Genomic DNA, 20,432 nt, shown 5'->3' on the forward strand with positions numbered 1-20,432 from the left:
TAGAGCATGTTGGTGATTTCTATAAATGCCCAGAAGAACCACAAAGGCCCTCTCCTGTGGCTTAGTCTGTGCAGTATTGTTTACTTTTGTTTTTGTCACAAATAATTTCTGTCCTGGTACAACTTTTTTTTTTTTGGTCAAGCTTAATGGAGCTATTTGCTATTGTGTCATTACTTACACTATGCGAATTCAAAAATGTCTTCAAAAGTAGTTACAGAAGTTCAATAGGAAACTACAGGTTTTCCCGCTCACTCTGATCCAAGTGGCAGCTTAGATAATCTGCACGCCATTGATATAATCTGAGCGCCAACCTCTTTAATCCATGTGCCAAACATTTTATCCAAGCCCCAACATATTTAATCCAAGTGCCAACTCAATCAGGCCACGTGCCAGTGATTTTAATCCAAGTGCCACCGTGTTTAATCCAATCGCCAATGGCTTGAATTCAGGTGCCAGTCAGTTCAATCCATGCACAAAAAGCACAATACGGGGCGTGAAAATGGCAATGCATTTGAAATGCAGTTTCTACAATATAAAATACTATAGTCGGAAAGTAGAATAAATCATTATTATTAGTATTCGCCACTAGTATTCAAGGAAACGAAAATTCCGTGGTTCGCTTGAGCCATGTTTGCAGTGCTTATACTGTGCTATGTACAAGTTTGTAGATGAGTGCTTGGCCCGGGTGGAGTCATTTTAATAGCAATGAAAGAAAAAAGCAAGGATATTTTGTGTTCGTCAACAAAGCTCATAATTAGATTTGTATAGCATTACATGTCTGGGCCAGGTCATGTAATGCGGCAGACATAATATTGTTATTGGAGTGCCGGGATGCATAACAAGATATGAAGAACTTGACTGTGGGCAGTGATAAGAAGAAACAGGTACATGCTCAATAAATTAGGGCAGAGCAAATTAGAAATCATTTAAGAGGCTTTCGCCGTGCAGGGCACATAAGACGCAAACTCGTGACCCTGATGTGGAAAACAGAAGTCATATTTTATATTCATATTAGTTATCTTTTATTAAAACAAAATTATGTGTATTCGATGAACGCGTGTTTCAAGCAAACACGCTTCAGGAATACTAGCGTTGTCTTTTTATATGAAAACAGGAGTTTCTCTTTTGATGCTTTTATAAAAAACTTAATTCCAAATGAACCGAAACAAATGCAACTTGAGTTTTAAATGGTTGTTTCTGATTTCAAGAACGAATAAATATCAAATCAAATCAAACTTTATTTATTTACCAGACAAAAACTGGAGGGTCGCCAAGGCTAAAAGCCGCGAGAAGGGCTTGACAAAGGCCCTGGTGACCATCTGTCTATCACTGTTATCACCGGGCTGAGCAGACGACACGAATCTATGCATATGGGATGGTGTACATGGTTAGCCAGAATAATGCAGTAGCGACGAACCATACACTGACTCTATGAGCAAATACTCTTAGTACCCATAAATGCAATTAACACACAGTGTTCTTTTTTTATTTTGAAGCTATGACACCAAAATGTTAGGAGGAAATAGCAATGCGCACTTCATTTCATAAGCGCAAGCATGTATAGGTGAAGGAAAAGTTCTTCCTATGACTTCAAGTTTACGTTATTTTCACATTTATACTGTATAAAGCGGCAAACTAATGTTTCTAGAGCATGGATTAAAATGACTGGCACTTTAAATAGTCATTGGCAATTGGATTAAGCTCACTGACATGCGGCCTCATTGAGTTGGCGCTTGGATTAAATGTTTGGCCCATGGATTAAATAGCTCGGCACTCAGATTATTTCAATGGCAAGCAGATTATTTAAGCTGGCACTTGGATTAAAGTGGGCGGAAAAACCTGTAGTTCAGATACTGAATTATATTCAAGCCACGCATTGAGCACTGGCCTCTACATTTTCTTCACTAGTTGCTCTTGTAAGTTTGTGTTAACAATCCTATTGTAGAGAATTGGGATGGCATTAATATATAGCAATTCACTGTGCACAAAATTTACAATTTTGTGCCTACTTCCTTACTTACTGGTTGGCCTCCAAAGCAGAGAGGATGGGCTTCCTTGAGGAGCCTGAAAGCAGCCAGGTAGCCATCGGTGCTCTGCTCCTTGTGAATTAGTACTGCGAGTGGGACAGCACCAGCCTTGGTCGCAGTCAGCACCACTGTTACTGTGCATTTGGTGGTGTCGCATGAGGCAGTCGAATCAACAAAGACGATCTCCCTTGCCAGCTCGAGGTTATGAGCTCGTCGCATGATGGGGGTAACCACGACCACTGCTCAGCAGGCACTGCTGCCACCACGAGTCACACTTATGTGAGTGCCTGGAAAGTTATGTGGAATGGCAGGTGGTCTTTTAAGAACAATCTTCAGGCGCATGACTTTTGATGGCCATTTTGCTCTCTGTACAGTGCAAAGTGTTCCTGCAAAGTAAGTTTTAGTTCTAGCTTCACCTTGACTTTTAAAAACGTCCTGCAGCCTTTTTTCAAGCGATCATATCATTACCTCATTGTCGGAGTTTGTTGCCTCACAAATCAATTGCAGCAAAAATATTTTGACTCCTTGAAGTACGAGTGGAGTTCAGGTTTACTGCAATCTTTTTGTACTTCATTTATTGATTCTCCACGAGCACACTGTCAGCTACACAGCGATTAATGACAAAGGGAAAGAGGCTACATCAGCGAGCATTGTTACATATTAGTATCAGATAGAGCAGGGAAGATGAGCAAAATCAAGAGAGCATGGACGCGTGCAGGTGCCCGCATTCCCTTATGAATGCGGAGCATTTCTTTGCGTACTGCATGCACTTTCGGTATCTATCTATCTATCTATCTATCTATCTATCTATCTATCTATCTATCTATCTATCTATCTATCTATCTATCTATCTATCTATCTATCTATCTATCTATCTATCTATCTATCTATCTATCTATCTATCTATCTATCTATCTATCTATCTATCTATCTATCTATCTATCTATCTATCTATCTATCTATCTATCTATCTATCTATCTATCTATCTATCTATCTATCTATCTATCTATCTATCTATCTATCTATCTATCTATCTATCTATCTATCTATCTATCTATCTATCTATCTATCTATCTATCTATCTATCTATCTATCTATCTATCTATCTATCTATCTATCTATCTATCTATCTATCTATCTATCTAAAGCCCTGCCGCGGTGGCATAGTGGCTAAGGTACTCAGCTGCTGTCCCACAGGTTGCGGGATCCAATCCTGGTTGCGGTGGTGGCATCTATCTATCTGTCTGTCTATCTCTATCTATCTATCTAGTCGCTTACGTCTGGGTGCTCTCGTGATAATCTCCTTAACTTGGTGGGAACCTAAATAATTTTGAGAGGGTTTGATGATTATGACACGCTGGTCAAAACACAAATAACATTATATGCATTGTTACTTACTTCTTGTTAAACAGTGGCACATACCTTGCCACAGCTGTTTGACACTTGGTATCTACCCAAAAACGACGAGAACACACATGGGCCATTGTAACGCATGAACGTTAAAGGGACTTTAAAACACCTTTTTAATTAACCATGGAATGGATTCACTAAAAGAGCTTATTGCCTCACGAATTCAACGCTGCAAAAATTTTAAGAATACGTCCAGTATGAACGGACTCGCAAAGATTTGTCATGCTGCAATCGCATTCGCTCTGCTCTCATCCCGGCGAAAGCTCTGGGAGCTAAGCCGAGGGAGGGTATGGCATGGGCAAAAAAAAAAAAAAATATGTCACACGTGCCTTTTGTCATTGAAAACTTTCTCTTTGTTTTTTTTTTCGCTTTGAATACATGGTCTTTTCTGTGTGATAGCGAGCGTGCGTGGGGACAAGTTGCGGCCTCTCACGGCGATCCCTGTAAGGACCGAACGCGCCATGTTAAAATCAGCGAATGGCTCATAGATGGCCTTTGAATGATTTTTCAGCTTCCTCCGTCATTTGTTGAAACGAGAGAAAGCAATTTTTAGCTGACTTTGGTCATTTATTTATTGCAAATTCCAAGCCGCGTGCTGCACTATAATATTTGGTCCGTGTGTTCTCGGGAGCCTCTTCTACCAAATGGCAATTTTCTGACCATGCTCAAAAAGTGTTGCAGGGCCTCTTTAAGACAAAACTGACAGCGGCAGCGTTTACTCGACAAACACAAAGAAAAATGTCAGGGTGCGAGCAGGGCCCCGCCGCGGTGGTCTAATGGCTAAGGTACTCGGCTGCTGACTTGCACGTCGCGGAATCGAATTCTGGCTGCGGCGGCTGCATTTTCGATGCAGGCAAAAATGTTGTAGGCTAGTGTGCTCAGATTAGGGTGCACGTTAAAGAACCCAGGTGGTTGGAATTTGCGAAGCCCTCCACTACAGCGTCTCTCATAATCATATGGTGGTTTTGGGACGTCAAACTCCACATATTAATCTATCAGGGTGCCAGCAGGAGTCGAACCCAAGCATAATGTGAGGCAATCAAGAATTCTACCACAGAGCCATGCTAGATCTCGGAACTATTTTTCAAATTGACCGTCATGTTCATAAAACGTCAAATGTGGTTGCAGTGCTGGCTATGCCATCTCATAAAGATTACATATTTACTCCTATGCTACAACCTTTATGCTGTGTAAACGTGCATTGTAGTTAGGTGCCATGCGCAGAAGTGGATTTATGTACCAGTGTCCAGGGCTACCATCCTTGCAAGCACAAACCCTTCATATCAGCTTATCACTTCTGGTGTTGCTAATACTCATGTTACTGATGGCACCATTGTGCAAGTGCAAACAACTGGTTATAGAAACATCTGCAACTGTTCAATACGCATCTGTTCCTGCAACATTTGTACATATATTTAGCATCATTTCATAACATGTCGCTGAATGAAAAAAATTACAACACGGCCACCTTACCTCTGCATGCTTCACATAATGTGAAGTCCCAAAGTATATGGGATCTGCTGAATTTTTTTTTGTTAGTTTCGCATCTGTCAAATAAGGTGTTCTCTGTTTCGGCTCTACTTGTCAGTCTTCAATGGTATGGCGCCAGGACCAGGATAAGATAGGTTGAAGACACCTGACCATCTTCCTGAACAGTGAGAGCAATCGGTGCCACCAAGCTAGGCGGAATGTGCCGCCATGCGAACGAACAGGAAGGAAGCGGAGCAAGCTGTTCAGAGAAACATATCAAGCCGTTCATCCAGTGATCAATATATGTCATAATTCAGTGTTCGTGCGGCTGTGTGTCTGTGGTACAGACTGGGCGGTGCATCAGTTATAGGCCTCGCAAATGTGTCAATTCATGTAGAGATTGGTGTTTGTAGTAATTTAGTCACACATTGTGCTAGGCATGGCTGCAGCATGCCTTCGTCTGTCGAATGTTACAGTACTAAAATGCTGTTGTCAAAGGCTCGCACGGGAGATATTTGAGGCTTTTGCCATCCACCAAAGGGGCCATAGATGTGTGAGCACTCTGCTACTTAATCTGTTTGAAAAAAACAATCAATTTGATGTTACGTACATGATTGAAGATTTGTAATCTAACCATTTTTTTTGTATCCGTGTATCCTTGAATTTGTTGATTAAAATTTCAGTTGGCATTCAGCGCCCATTTTTGTATCGCCTTCCTTTGTCTCGTTCTTGCGCTTTACGCTTCTTTTCTTTTTTTGTTTTCTCCCAAGTTTAAATGGCCTCTCTAGATTGACCTGTGTGGCTGACACTCTGTACAGCTCTGGTTGCTGCTGCTGTCATGCTTTCCGAAATTTCAACACTTCCTTTAATGACATTTACAACTAATCCTTTCAAGTAACAGCCAAGAAGAACAAAATGCCTTTGACAAAGATAAATACTTACATTGAAACATAGGCCGGCCAGTATGAGACATCTCATCTCTTTTTTTCATGTTTTATATTTCACAATTTGTTTCCATGGGCTGACTCGCGAGCTTCATTAATGCTGGTTCCCTGTGAATTGATGCTGATGCAACGTGTCAGTTGGTCTAGATTGCCAACTTATGCCTTGAACCGAAAACCTTTTAAAAATAAGTCAGTGTCACTTTCAAAGAAAATAAATAACGTTTTTGTTATTTCTTTTATCTGGTCATGTATATGTTCTTCTTCCCCCCTTTCTTTTTCATCATTTTGGTTTTCCTATCAATCTGATCTGGTTTTCTGGTTTCGCCACTTGAAACTCCGACCACCTGGGCACCTCTTGGGCTTTAAGTTGATTGATTTGTGGGGTTTAACGTCCCAAAACCACCATATGATTATGAGAGACGCCGTAGTGGAGGGCTCCGGAAATTTTGACCACCTGGGGTTCTTTAACGTGCACCCAAATCTGAGCACACGGGCCTCGACATTTCCGCCTCCATCGGAAATGCAGCCGCCGCAGCCGGGATTTGAACCCGCGACCTGCGGGTCAGCAGCCGAGTACCTTAGCCACTAGACCACCGTGGCGGGGCATGGGCTTTAAGTTTGCCATACTCAAGGTTACTCCAAGTATTTAATGTTTCTAATTTCACAGGAACATAAATTCATCAAAAAGTTGTGGGTTTCAAAGTAAATACATCATTTAAATGTATGCTCTGACTGGCAGGTGCAGTATACAACCAAGCCACTGGCATGAATCACAAGTAGATGAGGCTTTGTGCTGAATGTGTCTGTAATTTGTCATAGCTACAACTTCACCATTCACACATTGAAAATGAGTGCTTATGAATACTGTTTTACGTAGAGGACAGATTCTCCCACAAGGTTAGACATACCTTGAGCTGCATACAAAGAAGCCTTTTCCTCCAGTTTCAGCACTGGGTCGATGTAAGTACCACCAAAACAGGCCTCCCTCCAAACGCTGTGCCAGTGGTAGACCGTTCTTTGAGGCGGATTTAAAGCCGCATTGGCCAGCTTTGCAGGGCCATCATCTTGCTTGCTCTCATGCAGTCTCTTTGCTTCACTAGGGGGCATGCCTTCGCTGAAGTAACGGAGGAATGTTTGCCTTGTTGACCTGGTGCCGCAAAGTAGCCGCAGAGCATCCGCTGAGTCGGTGCTGCTGTGCCTGTCATCGATTCGTATCACTGCAGAAAGAGGCACCTCTCTCTGCAGATACTTGTCCCTGCGTTTAGTGTCAAACGTGGCCAGCTTTATTTTTACATCAACTTTGGCCATGCACTTGGCATTGCGTGGGCCACTCTTCTTGTTCTTTGTTGTGATGCTGGCAGCGCCAAATTTTGTGAAAAGCCATCCTGCATGACACACATGGGTGCAAATGGGGATCTCTTTCATAATGCACTGCTTTGTAAAATATAATTATCTAAGTAAGAATAACTAGAAGTACAAAACTCTTTTAACAGTTGCACTGCTGTAATAGCTATGCTTTTATCACATTTGCTGCTGGCTGCTCGTATGTTGTATTCTGTGCAATGGCATGGCACCGTACGATTGTATGAGCACCATATGAGTGGTTGTCGCACATCTCACTGGGGCACCCCAGAGGTGCTTCAGCCGCCATGCCATCATGAAGATGATGGTAGTGTTGAACAATCGTTTGGCTCGGTGCATGCCAGGAAAGGACTCTGTCTGTACAGACTGTTGACTGAAAGCAACAAAGAATTATTCAATACTCACAATAACCTTTAACTTCACCAATTATGACATATTTTAGACTCCACAACTTAGCGAATATTTTTTTGCCTGACTTGACAATGTATTAAATAGGTTGTAGTTGGTATTGTTTGCGACGGTCTCCTCTTCCCCTCCCGAGCCAGAAAAAAAAGAGGCATCTAGAATTTGTGGCAGAATTGCATAGAGACGGGCACTATATGAGCGTGACATTAACATCAAGTTGGGTATTTATACCAAAAGCCTGCTACAACACAAGGCAAGTTCAGCTACCACCCTTTTCAGCATCGCTGGTTAGGCCAATACTTGTAGCTTTTGCAGAGCCTGCTAGGTGAAATGACACATCATGTTGCAATTTATATGCACCAAGCAAAGTTTTATGGTCGGGCACATGCTTCGGTGCTGAAGTTGCCCCATTCAAGATACTGCAGTGTGCGCATGTCATTGCAGTAGTGCAAGACCGGTTGCAGCAGGCAAAGTTTCCGAACAGATGGTGGTTATACATGAATATTGTGAGCTCAACCAAGAGCTAGGTGGCTTTTGTCAACTGCCTCTTCATTATCATTAGCTCAAGCAAATAATCTCGGTTGAGTATTCAGTTAATGAGTTAAGATGGCTTGTTGGGCAAGTTGGTATATAGTCTTGGTGGGAACCCCAGCAGCATCAACAGAATGCAGAAGCAACCAAGGCAAAAAAAGACAGGGACAGGAAGGACGCTAGGCTGCCAAGTGGCGCGTCTGCTACACTGTTGGTATTCCCACCTAGATGTTATTGGCCTGGAGAGATTTTAGGACTATGCAGCTCTTATCTGTGTTGTTCAATGAGCACTAAAATTTACAGCAGTAACTTAGAGACCCTGCTACATTTTTCAAGTAGTCATCTAATGGCTATTTAAAGGAGTTCATTGTCGTACGAATCGACTGCCCTAACAATTTTCAGTGTCAAGTATGGCCAGAGTTAATGGGGTTGGTCGCGTTTTTAAGTGCTTTCTGTACTAGCGAGCGGGCTGAAAGCTACACAAGCATGTATAAAAAAAAGGGAAGATTAGGCACACCCGTTCGCCAGCGCACGTCGCTTTTTTTTCTGGAAATGCTAAGGTACTTGCAGCGCAAGCGAGCGAACATCGCCGCATTTTGTGATGGCCGCGGTAACATTGCCCATCACGGGGTGTCAAATCAGCCAGTGGCCATCCACTTTGAGTTTATGGCACGGTTAGGTTGACGGCATCATTGGGGGTAGAGAAGAGCGAATGATTTAAAGGTGTTTAGGAAATGTAAATTCTGCTTCACGTGCTGCGTTATGTTTGGCTGACATGCCCTGAGGAGCCTAGAATACCGGGGCCGAATTCACAAAGCTTTCTCTTTGGCTACGCATTTTCTTAGCCAAAAGTTCTCTTATCTGGAGAGATTACTATAGCGCGGGAATGAATTTAACTTATTCGGCACTTAAGAGGGCAAGGAGGACACACGATAGCCGATGAAACGACAAGGAAAGAAAGAAGTGTGTGCCGATAATATCAAGGTAGCACGCAAAGCGTCTAGCATCGAGAGTATACGATGATAGCCAATGATTTGCTGCATCTGAGTTTCAGTTCCGCGAGCGCCTGCTACAGCGCTTACGGGATGCCGCGTACGTTCTAATAGACGTTTTGGTGGGCTGTGCAAAGCCAAGCACTCGCTTTTAATCAACAACTGTAGCTAAAAAAAAATAATTGCTCGATGGCCTTAAGCCACCCAGCAATCCATGCACTATCTCGCCAAGTACAAGTAAACAGCACTCCAGGTGCACCACATAAAAGAAACCACACATAAATCAATGCATGCAATGTTTGAAAATGTGCCTCGAATGTCTTCCCCTATTTAACGCGACCAGTTACCTTACATTTCATTGAAGCTGCGCTGCAACTTGACTAATTTGGTGCAATCTTGCACGTTGTAGTGGTGAACGTAAGGGTGTTTTGTACCTATAGTCAAAAGTTAATTTTCTGGCCCAGCAGACGTCAGAGAAAGTCGCCGCAAAGCAGGGTCAGATGCTCAGAGAGCATAAAAAAGTGGAGTACGCGTTATATGGGAGTGACAGCCACTCAGAAAGCGAGATGAAGTGTGACTGTCCTTAGGTGTGAGAATCAATGCTAATTAAGAGAGTTGAGTTAATGAGCCAAAACTTTCCTAAATAACGATAATGGAAGCAAACTGAGCATTCATCTAGTGAAAGTGACACTAGTGACAGTGAACTCATAATAGTTGATTAGCGTTGTCACAGGCCGATATATATATTTATTTTCTTATCTATATTTGGCAAACTCTGAGAAGGTAGCGTACGTTGGAGCCGGCTATCCCAACGTCATTACAGTAATGTACAAGAATAAATAGCGCACGGTTATACAGTCACACGTGGCGGTTTATATCTTCTAGTAACCTTGGGTAAATGCATTCTAACTATGTTTTGTATTTTTGACAAAGTTTCACGGGACGTTTTTGCATTTGGCTTCATTCGAAGGAATGACGATATATCAGCAATAGGGTGAACACAAGCACTGCTGCAGTGGACGAGCAGTCACAGCGCTCAACTACAATCTAGGAGGTACTTGGTTCGATTCGCAGAATCGCTGAGCACTTCTTTTTTTCAAGAGGTTGCCCGGCCTGACATTATGCGTGGTGGCGGGTACTACTTTTCTGAGAAGTAGGCTTTCGCACTTGCTTCTTTCACTCCCCTTTTGACCCAAAAGCGCTGTACTATGCTCCTTCAAAAATTAAACAATTCAGGGTTCATAATTTTTGCCTCCATCCTCTCTTATCGCAAAAGTGTCCAGTGCTGAAATACCAATATCATACCTGGTACATTACTTTTCACGTGTTTGGATATTCGACCAGCAATCAGTCTTCACGGTGTTTTGAAGAAAATCTACACATGCAGTGAGCTAACTGCTTGCAGCCAAGTTGACTGCCTTTGTAGGGAAATGCTTTCGTGCTAATTTGGTGGGCATCATCACATGCAGCAAGACCAAAGAGCACGGACAGTTAGCGCTGACGCGAACAGAGTGATTAGTTTGTGTCTTCTCTCCTGCTATTTGTCATGCTGCACGCTTCAGTGTAATGTCGCTGTCAATGTTTAAAATGAACTATAGCAGTTAATCGAGTTCTGCTGAGAGGGTCCCCCTATTGTCCAGAATGGAACAGAACAATGGCAATGTGATTTGTGTGATAAAGAGATACCCTGCTTTTGGTTACTAGAATAAATTTCTAAACTGAAGTTTATTTTTATTAACAACACTTCCAGTACAGAGGAAAGGTGCATGGACAAAATTCGTGTATTCAGCTTGACTAGGTTTGTGACCTTAATTGTAATTGCGAACCGGTATCACAGTATGCATAAATATCACACACATATACAACCACGGGTGATAGCTTGCTTATTCTGATTAAAATTGAAAGGTTGAAATCGACATAATCAAACAACGCAATGTGTACGAGATATTCCATGTAGAGTAGCTATGCTCTAAACTAATCTTCGCAGGTCCGTTCCATTTTACCCAATTTCTTGCCCATGACTGTAGGTTGGTAAATAAAACAACTTCTTCGAACACACATACTCTGTGTAAGGTTACATTTATTTTTATGCAGTACAAAATAAATTGAAATATGTTATGGCTCAAAAGAGAAATAACTAGAAACAAATTCAGCCATATCATTACCAAACTTACTCACCAATGATAAACGGATTCTCATTTAAAAGATACATACATACATACATACATACATATACGCACACACACATATACATATGTACACCCATACATACATACACACACTCAGGTGTAAATATTAAAATGAATGGCTATAAAACAACAATTTTAATAAACTCATTTTGAATATACTACAGAAAGTAACTTGCGAGAGAAATTCACCGGCGCTGTTATGTCTGAACACGGTGTTTCTCGAACCATCTCGCAAAAGCTTGATGCATAGTTTTCCGCTGCTGCCCAGTGACAAGCAGTTTTTTTTAAAAAACACAAGAATAAAGCCCTTGACAATATCTTGCTAAAGAAAAGGGCTGTGCATCAATATTTTGTACATGTCTGCAATATCACTCGGTTTATTTTCATAGCTTGGCTCATTCACAACCCAGTAACAAAGCATGTTAGGACACTTGGGCTAAAAGTTGGCACAGCGCGAGTAAATTCTAGACAATATGTGAATAATACAATTATAAGCTACTAAGCTCCTTGGTGCAAACAGTGTTTATATTGACAGCTATAAGTGCCATTTCGTTTCCCCAAAACACTTCTCAAATGTAGAATCAACTTTATTTAGCTAAGTTTCTATTCTGGCACGTCGTGGTGGCTCAACGGTGGAAGTGACTCTTTCGGCCAAGAAAACAAAGACCAATTATTTTTCCAGTTCGTGAATTCACCCCATAATAACATTGAGGCAGCTGGTAGGAGTGCTTTTGGAGAGAGGAAACCACCACATTCCCACCAGTTGTGGCCTTGGGTAGCTACTTCACTTGGACAAAAATGATGAAAAACACTCCTCAAGAAGACTTCAAAGTTTGGGCATCAACACAGTTCCCATACAGCTGTCTATTAGTCTGCTTGAAAAATATTGAGTTTACTGGTGGGCAAAGACTGTACACTATGTGAGGTGATGCTCCAGTGCACTGCATGTATGTCTTGCTGCTGGCCTCAACTGCGATGTTGCTCAGCACATATGAGTAAAATAACAACTAATACTATGCCACTGCAAAGTAATTATGTGTCATTTGCATGAAACAGGGACCACAATAAAAGAACATAACAACATTTGCCTTCACAAAGTTCAATAAATGTAAATAAATTTCCATAGAGTTTTTACAGTTCATCTGTGGATAGTAATATTGGTTGTAAACACATTCTTACTTCCACTAACAAACCACTTTAAGATGCCAGATTCAATATTAGAGTATACCAGCACTTTTGTAGGGCTAAACAATTGTACAGGCACCTAGAAAAACACAAGTGAATGCATGCTATGGCTACATATAAAAATAAATACTTTTATTTCTAGTCTGAGTAGAGCTGCATAGATGATAAGTCACTTGCATTACATTATGAACAAACCTATCCGAGCATAGTATACATTTAAAAAGTTACACTTACACAGTAGATAAGTAGACTCTTGAAGGACGGATAGGCAGTGGGATAATACCCAAGCACTAAAATCTACTGCTAAGATATACTAGGAGTAGTGATGATTCTCTTCCTTCCAAATAAAATAATTCACATAGATTCACTTCCCAGAGCTTATACACTCATGGCATCATTGGTGCTATACAAATGAGTGTACACTGAAGGATTACATCGACTAAATACATGATTACTGCATCCTTGGCTTTACTTCTTGTACTACAAAGAATGCAAACACAGTTACCATTGACGACCATAGGTGCTGTGATTTCTGGCATGTAAATGTAGAGGCACGCCGGCACTTAACACACATGTTAAAAACTTCAGCTCAAAAATATTTGCCCACTAACACTACAGCAGCCTTTAAATTAGTGTCATAGTTTGGTATCTTCCAAGGAAAATTTAAATAATTTCGAATGCAAGCAAATGAACTGCTGAATAATGCACTGCTAAGAAGTTAAGCAGCAGCTGCTCCTGACATCACAATGTGCCTTTTCTGCTGTTGTAAACTTTGAGCAGGAGAACAGTCACTGGCAGTCCCTTTATACTTGTTGGTCTTCTGTGCTCTGTTCTTGATACACTGTACATGACCGTGGAGCACCGAACCCCTTGTTTCTGCTGGAACTTATAAAAATACAGATCATTGTTACAACCATGCTACATGCAAGAGTGTATAGTTGTCAATTATGTGCTCATATTTACAGATATTGTATTTTCAGAAGCCATTGACAAGTCTCAACACACACACACACAAAAACAGTGAAGACTGAAAATATATTTAATATGATACAAGAGCAAAACTACAATGTTATAGATGAAGACATGAAACTTCTGACAGGCATAAAAAGCCAACAGAGTTTCTTCTATTTCGACTTTACAATAGGTGCGAGAAGTAGACCACAAATAAGTTCACTAAGAAACACAAGTTAGACTGCATTACAACACAACAGCCAATGTTCATAATTTTAAGGCTGTCTAACATAACCAGCTCATCATACCGCATATAGGAGCAAATGGGCAGTCTAGAAGACACAAAGAACTTATGGATTATGAGTGTGCTTGTTGCTGACATCTATTATTCTAAATGAAGAAAACCTTTCAAAATTGCACTTCATCAGGGGAAATAATCATACACAACAAACACAATGGGCTCCTACAGGTGCCACCAACACTCACCATTATTGTTGATACCAGTGTGTTGCCGGATGGATATGCTGCGTCCTGCACAGAACACCAAAGGAGCGCTCCATGACTTGGATTGCCTGTGTGCTAGCTGCATCGCTCTGCTGCTGAAACAGGCTAGCCACAGACAAAGAAATGAGAAGCCATGGCTTTTAAACACACTGAACGTCCCCTTTAGAGATCAACAATGCATACTTAGGTCAGGTACAATTTGTAGAAAAATATATATCACTATGCAATCGTGGTGAACATGTTCGGCTGAAACACAAGCAACAGCACTGAGAGAGAAAAAGTTACATTAGGTAAAAGATGCAGTTACTGGCCCTATGTCATCTGAGGCTTCCTCAATAGGTCTTTCTCCTTGCAAGTTGTGAACAGCCAGGCAATATTCACCCACTTGCTATTTCCTTCCAGAGCACTTGATCCACAGAGGGAGTCACAAGCTCGAGAGCTCAATAAGGAATCAAAGTATTTGTGCTCGTTTCAAAGCACAAGCTTTTGAGTCTCAGATTATTGGAGTTTCATTCATAGGCTGCAGGCTTTCAGCTTTCAACATTCTCAATTATCTTGCAATTTAGTTCTATAAATGTTGAATAAGAATTGTGTGTAAGAATATTACAGGCATCCACTGAAAGCAACCATGCTTGGGTTTTCAATTTGTGCCTAGTAAGTTGTGTTCACGTAATCGTATGTATTAAAGAAAAACTAACCTTGCAGCCAGCCGTTAGGCAGTTTTGTGCCCTCGAAGCTCCCAAGCAGATTGCAGTCCTTCCAGATGAGGCTGCCATGCATGCTTCCACGCCACATCCGCTGAATGATAACAGTCCCAGCAGTGACATAGGCTTGCACAGTTAGGGGGAACGTGTCCTTCCTATTTTTGTACAGGTGCTCCAAGTAATGATGAGGATTGATGTGCCAGAATGTGCAACCGATGCATCACAGGACCTTAACAAATCAATCTCTGCGATCTGTGAAGAGCCAAAAACGAGATATTTAATTAAAAACAATCATTAAAAGCACTCACTTCTAATAATTATTTGAGGAAGCTATCACTTCGTTAAAGTGACCAAAATCTGCTATATTCACTTTGAAATAAACTGAAGCCTCATGTAAAATTTACGTGCCGCAATATATATGACCTACTGAAGTATAGTACTACCACAGTGGTAATCGTCTATAGAACTAATTTTCCAAAATAACATAAATTTTTTAAGTGCAACCTGGCTCCTGAAAAATAAATTCACATTAACTTTCCAACTATCAAACGTGGTCAATCGACAGACCCAACCTCATAATCAAACAAGAGCTCACTTGTATCAAATCACAAAAAACTTTTTATGTATTTGCTCCATAATATATGTATGTATATAACAGTAGTAGTAAATTTTTCATGCTTCAACTTACCATGGAGAAACATTACATCTGATGGGCTTAAAAACTTGGACACGTTATAGAACTGCGTGAATTATAGTACCGGTGAAATTTAGTTCTGCAAGGTGAACTCACCGATGGCAGCATTTAGTAGCCGTCGGTGTCATAAGGAACCAAGTACGGCCAACAGGCAAAGGGCATCTGCAGACTGGAAGCTGCCGATGACAGCAATGAAGGGCTGGCCAGGCGTGCACGTCCATTGATAAAGTGTAAGAACTGGCCATGACCGGCTGTTGTCAAGACTCTAGTGCCGTGCAAAACGATGACCAGACGAACTCGGAAACCTGTAGTTAGGCGATATTGGCCTACAACTTCATCCAAAGCAAGGCACCGGTGAAATCTTTGCTTTTTTTTTTTGGGGGGGGGGGGGGGGGCTGGAGGGGAAGCTTGACGTTCACGGGCTCTCGCTGCCACATAGAACTCTCAATTTGTTACCGAAGAACAGTCTAGGCGCGCTTCCAAACTAACACGATCCACAACAGAATGTAGCATCTCGCAGTTTTGGTTGATCACATCACAGCGCTAGGACTATGGTTATCACAAAAAGGAGAAGTGACGACTTAACAAACAAAAGCGCCAAGCTGCCCCACCACGACTTCGCAGGGCAAAACAGTTATCAACACTGTCTTTCAATTTTCGGTCACACGAGCACAGCTTGTTCACCAGTCTTGGAACGTCAACACAGCACCACTGTTCACAACGAACATCGTTTCACTCCCGAACAGTACATTGCTCTCAAGTAAATAGAAGCGTACGGGCTAACTAGTGGCGAAGCAAGAACCGAGCGCGTAGTTCATACGTTTCCGTACGTACTTGGGGTCACTCAAGTAACGTGTCAAAACGCTGTCAATCCGAAATGTCGCACAGCACCAAACTGAGAGACTGGAAAGTCAAGCGAACGAACTGTTACCGGCACACAAACACACATTGCAGGCTTCTCGAGTGCTAGGTGCCGTCGATACATCGACGCCGATCCCCGCTTGATAACCACACCGACGCACAGGCTTCGTTGCGCTTCACCGTACACCATTGCACTGCCACAGCTTTCCGCACTGCTTACACGCACCAAAAGAGCTGCTGTAATCACAACACATCCGGTCAAACGCTGAAGTAACTCGTGCGAGAAGCGTTTGCTGAAAGTCGCACCGACCGATATGCTGTTTACGACGCCATGTTGTTTTCGACAACTGCGCAGCACATAAGATGATAAGAGAGCTCTTAGAAAGTACTTGCACTATTTTCACGGCGTGACAAAATTTTCTCTTATGTGCGAGGGGGGTGATATGACGGACAGGACAGGCGTGCCAGATGAAAGAAGTGTTTTGGCAACGTCACGGAGTGAGCTGATGTAGAGGGTATTGCTTCACAACCAATCACAAGCTGTGCTTGTCGGCCAAGCCGTCGTCTGCTCGCGTTTGTCGTCTGCTTCGATCAGAGCATGCGACAGGGGATTCGCCTTCGCAACGCTATTATTCTCAGGTCAAGTGGTCGCTACGTCGCACAAAATACATGTCAGTGGCTCGCTCTACCTATGAATCATGTTCGTGCGCCAAGTCAAATGGCTGGTAATTGACGCAGGAATGAATTCAGCAAAGGTTTGCTCCAGAATCGTGAGGGTTTGCATATTTTCGGTGTCATACAAAGTTACTAGGGTCATTTCATTCCGATTGCTTGCCATAATATCACGGTCCATATCGGTTTCTGAACAGTGAAGGTGAAGATGCATGATTTGTTTGTAGTTCCATGCGTAATCACGCGCACCCCTAATACGCTTTGGTTTACAAAGTACGCTTTGTTCCAGATCGTCCCAAAGTATATCGACAGCTGTATTTCAGAGATCGCAACCATTGGACAGTTAAAGCCAATAAAAGTACACTAGAGCACAAGCTTTAGGAACCACTCACTGAAAACTTCCTCTCATTTTTATTTCCAATAGCGTGCAAAGAATGTGCTCCCATTAACCTATTTGGTGGTAATTTCCACCAATGAGGCAAGGATCTCGAGTCGCACTTTTAATTGGATGAGATGGGGCGCAACACAAGAACATAACAAATAAGGTTGATCCTATGTGATGTCGCGTTCGAATGCACGGACCATTCACGTATCACATTGGTTTTCATCCAACCACAAATCTTTACATGCGTAGTTTTATGCCATTGACGCCCAATAGAATTCTTCAATTACTGCGACTTCAAACTTATTGGACGGTGGTGGTTGTCAACACCATCCACTGCGTACAAGGGAAACAACACGCGAAGCTCAAAGCGCCGAAAGAAATAAAAACGCACCAGCAGTCATCAGGCAGCCCTTAATGGGCGTGAATTAACTCAAAACCAGCCAGGGCACCAAAGTATACCGCTGCGGCAGCAGGTTCTAAGTAGCCACATTGTTCCTAAGAGTGGTCCGGACCACTCTTGTGATTTTCTCTCAGCCATGCTGTTTTTACGCACAATTTCGCTTCGTGAATCCACTTACGAGCACTTTTCGGTGACGTAAGCAAATATAGCAACTGCATCACCATCGCTGACATGCTGGATGGATGGATGGATATGGCTGTACCCTTTAGATCGGGCGGCGGCCAGCGCCACCAAGCCGTAACACCTAATGAACCAAAAACTATATTTATTTTTTTTCCCTTAAAAAGTGAGTTTGAGGATTCGTACTTTGCAGTGAAGAGTTTAATTTTCACTCGTGTCTTGACTTTAGCCACCAATCAGATAACCTCCTTCTGGTTAAGTCTACCCGCTTAAAGTTTATTTTGCCCTCCCGGTCCCTAAACCCCAGTGCTTTGAAAAACTCTGCGCCATCATCCTGAACTATAGGGTGAAGCCCTTTACAGAACATTATCAAGTGTTCGGCAGTTTCTTCTTCCTCTCCACACGCACTGCATACTGTGTCTACCCCTTCGTATTTGGCCCGATATGTCTTGGTTCGCAGTACTCCCGTCCTGGCCTCAAACAGTAAAGAACTACCCCGAGTATTATCATAGATCCTTTCCTTGGCAATTTCCTGCTTAAAAGTTCGATAGATCTCTAGTGCGGACTTCTTAATCATGCCCATTCTCCACATGTCAGTCTCCGTTTCCTTCACTTTCTTCTTAACCGATAGTTCTTTTTGGTTTGGCCACCTGCTGTTTTCTAAGTATTTACCAGTCAACTTCCTGGTTCGCTTCCTCCATTTTGTATCGACATTCTTCATGTACAAGTAGCTGAAAACCTTCCTAGCCCAACGCTCTTCCCCCATTTCTCTCAATCGCTTCTTATCTTGCTCCTAGCTTCCCTGTCCTCAAATCATGTCCATCCCATATCACCTTGTACTCCCTGATTTGGTGTATTGCCGTGAGCTCCTAAAGCAAGCCTACCTATTCCACGTTGCTTAATTTCTAATCTTGTTTGAACTTCTGATCTCATGCACAAGACCGCATTGCCGAACGTCAGCCCAGGAACCATGACCCCTTTCCATATTCCTCTCACAACATCATACCTATTGTAATTCCACAGTGCCCTATTTTTCATGACTGCTGCATTCCTGTTACCTTCAGTCGTCACGTATATTTCGTGTTCCCTCAGATACTCGGTCCCATTGCTTATCCATACGCCCAGATATTTGTATTTATCTGTTATCTCTAGCGTGACCTCCTGTATTCTAAGCTCACTACCTTCGTTGTCATTGAAAATCATGACTGCTGATTTTTCCTTACTGAATCTAAGATCTAACCTATCTCCCTCATTACCGCAGATGTCCATCAATCTCTGCAAATCTTCCTTGTTGTTGGCCATTAGCACTATATCATCTGCGTACATTAATGCTGGTAGTGTCTGATCAATAAGTTTTCCTTGTTTGACTAAGGAGAGCTTGAAGCCCAGTCCACTTCCCTCTAATTTTGCCTCTAATCCTTGTAGGTACATCATGAATAATAATGGTGACAGGGGGCACCCCTGCCTAAGCCCCCGTTTTACCTCTGCAGGCTTGGATACCTGTTTTTCCCACTTTATAACTACCTTGTTACCTTTATAGATACCCTTTAAAAGATTAGTGACTACATGTTCCACGCCTAGTGTGTCCAGTATTCCCCACAATTCCTCTTGAACCACGCTATCGTACGCTCCCTTGATATCCAAAAATGCTAGCCACAGGGGCCTGTGTTCCTTTTCTGCTATTTCGATGCACTGCGTCAGTGAGAACAGATTGTCTTCCAACCTCCTGTGTTTCCGAAACCCATTCTGCAGTTCCCCCAGCACCCCCTCATCCTCTATCCACGCCTGCAGTCTTTCCTTTATAATTTGCATCGCCAGCCTGTAGACCACTGATGTCACTGTTATAGGACGGTAGTTGTTTATGTCGGCTTTTTCCCCCTTTCCTTTACAGATCATGCTCATCCTGCTAAGTTTCCATCCATTGGGAACTTCACCATCGATTATTATTTTGCTCACTGCCTCTCTCAAAGCCTGCTTAGACTTCGGACCTAATGTCTTTATCAGCCTAATTGGAATGCCATCTGGGCCTGTTGATGTACTATCAGGAACCCTTTTCTCAGCCCTTTCCCACTCTTGTTGTGAAAATGGAGCCATTGCACCACTTGATTCGTCCTTGTCTATTGTGGTGCATAAAGTACTTCTTTGTTGAAATTTTTCTGTCACCCTTGTTCTTATATATTCAATAGCTTCGTCCCCTTCTAGCCTAGCACCTTGGGCTGTAGTTATAAAACTCTGCTCTAGATGGGTATACCGACCCGACAGGCAAAATTATCATGGATATGTGTGAAAGGCTTGATTTGATCATTTGCAACACTACCGAGAAGTGTGAAGGGCAAATAACATGGGGGGTAGGAAGGCTTCAGTCGACGATAGATTATGCACTGATGTCACATAGGATGTATGATAAGCTCAGGGGAATGCTTGTCTTTATAATTATAAGGCAGCGGTTGAAATCTTCGTAGTACTTATTTTATGGTACGGCTTTTTCGGGGGCCAGACACCAGGTATTTATTAGTTAGTGCGGGTGTGTGTGCTCCCGGGCAGTCACAGCGCGCTTTATTTGCA

At 42.3% G+C, this 20,432-nt stretch overlaps 1 protein-coding gene across 3 annotated transcripts; it reads right to left on the reverse strand.

Moving 5' to 3' along the window:
• Positions 1-8: 8 nt before the first annotated feature.
• On the reverse strand, positions 9-17,113 carry LOC142776534 (uncharacterized). 3 transcript variants are annotated; one of them, XM_075880346.1, is made up of 5 exons: positions 15,466-17,113; positions 14,670-14,927; positions 13,954-13,998; positions 6,761-13,401; positions 9-2,314 (listed from the first exon to the last, which is right to left on the reverse strand). In XM_075880346.1, the coding sequence occupies exons 4-5, from the start codon at positions 7,275-7,277 to the stop codon at positions 2,271-2,273; spliced, it is 561 nt and encodes a 186-aa protein (XP_075736461.1). In that variant the 5' UTR covers positions 7,278-13,401; positions 13,954-13,998; positions 14,670-14,927; positions 15,466-17,113; the 3' UTR covers positions 9-2,270. The 3 variants fall into 3 exon arrangements, with proteins under 3 accessions (XP_075736461.1, XP_075736462.1, XP_075736463.1); XM_075880347.1 differs by lacking the exon at positions 9-2,314 and having other exon boundaries at positions 10,849-13,401; positions 13,954-14,076; XM_075880348.1 differs by lacking the exon at positions 9-2,314 and having other exon boundaries at positions 10,849-13,401; positions 15,466-17,112.
• Between the last annotated feature and the right edge of the window lie 3,319 nt (positions 17,114-20,432).

This window comes from Rhipicephalus microplus, chromosome X (assembly GCF_043290135.1).
Source record: "Rhipicephalus microplus isolate Deutch F79 chromosome X, USDA_Rmic, whole genome shotgun sequence".
Taxonomy (NCBI): Eukaryota; Metazoa; Arthropoda; class Arachnida; order Ixodida; family Ixodidae; genus Rhipicephalus; species Rhipicephalus microplus.

Bases quoted from the DNA above. Each gene is read 5' to 3' on its own strand.
- LOC142776534 (XM_075880346.1), bottom strand. From the start codon at position 7,277: ATGAAAGAGATCCCCATTTGCACCCATGTGTGTCATGCAGGATGGCTT. The intron at 2,315-6,760 runs GTATGTCTAACC...ATAACTTTCCAG, and splicing joins TTCTTTGTATGCAGCTCAAG to GCACTCACATAAGTGTGACT.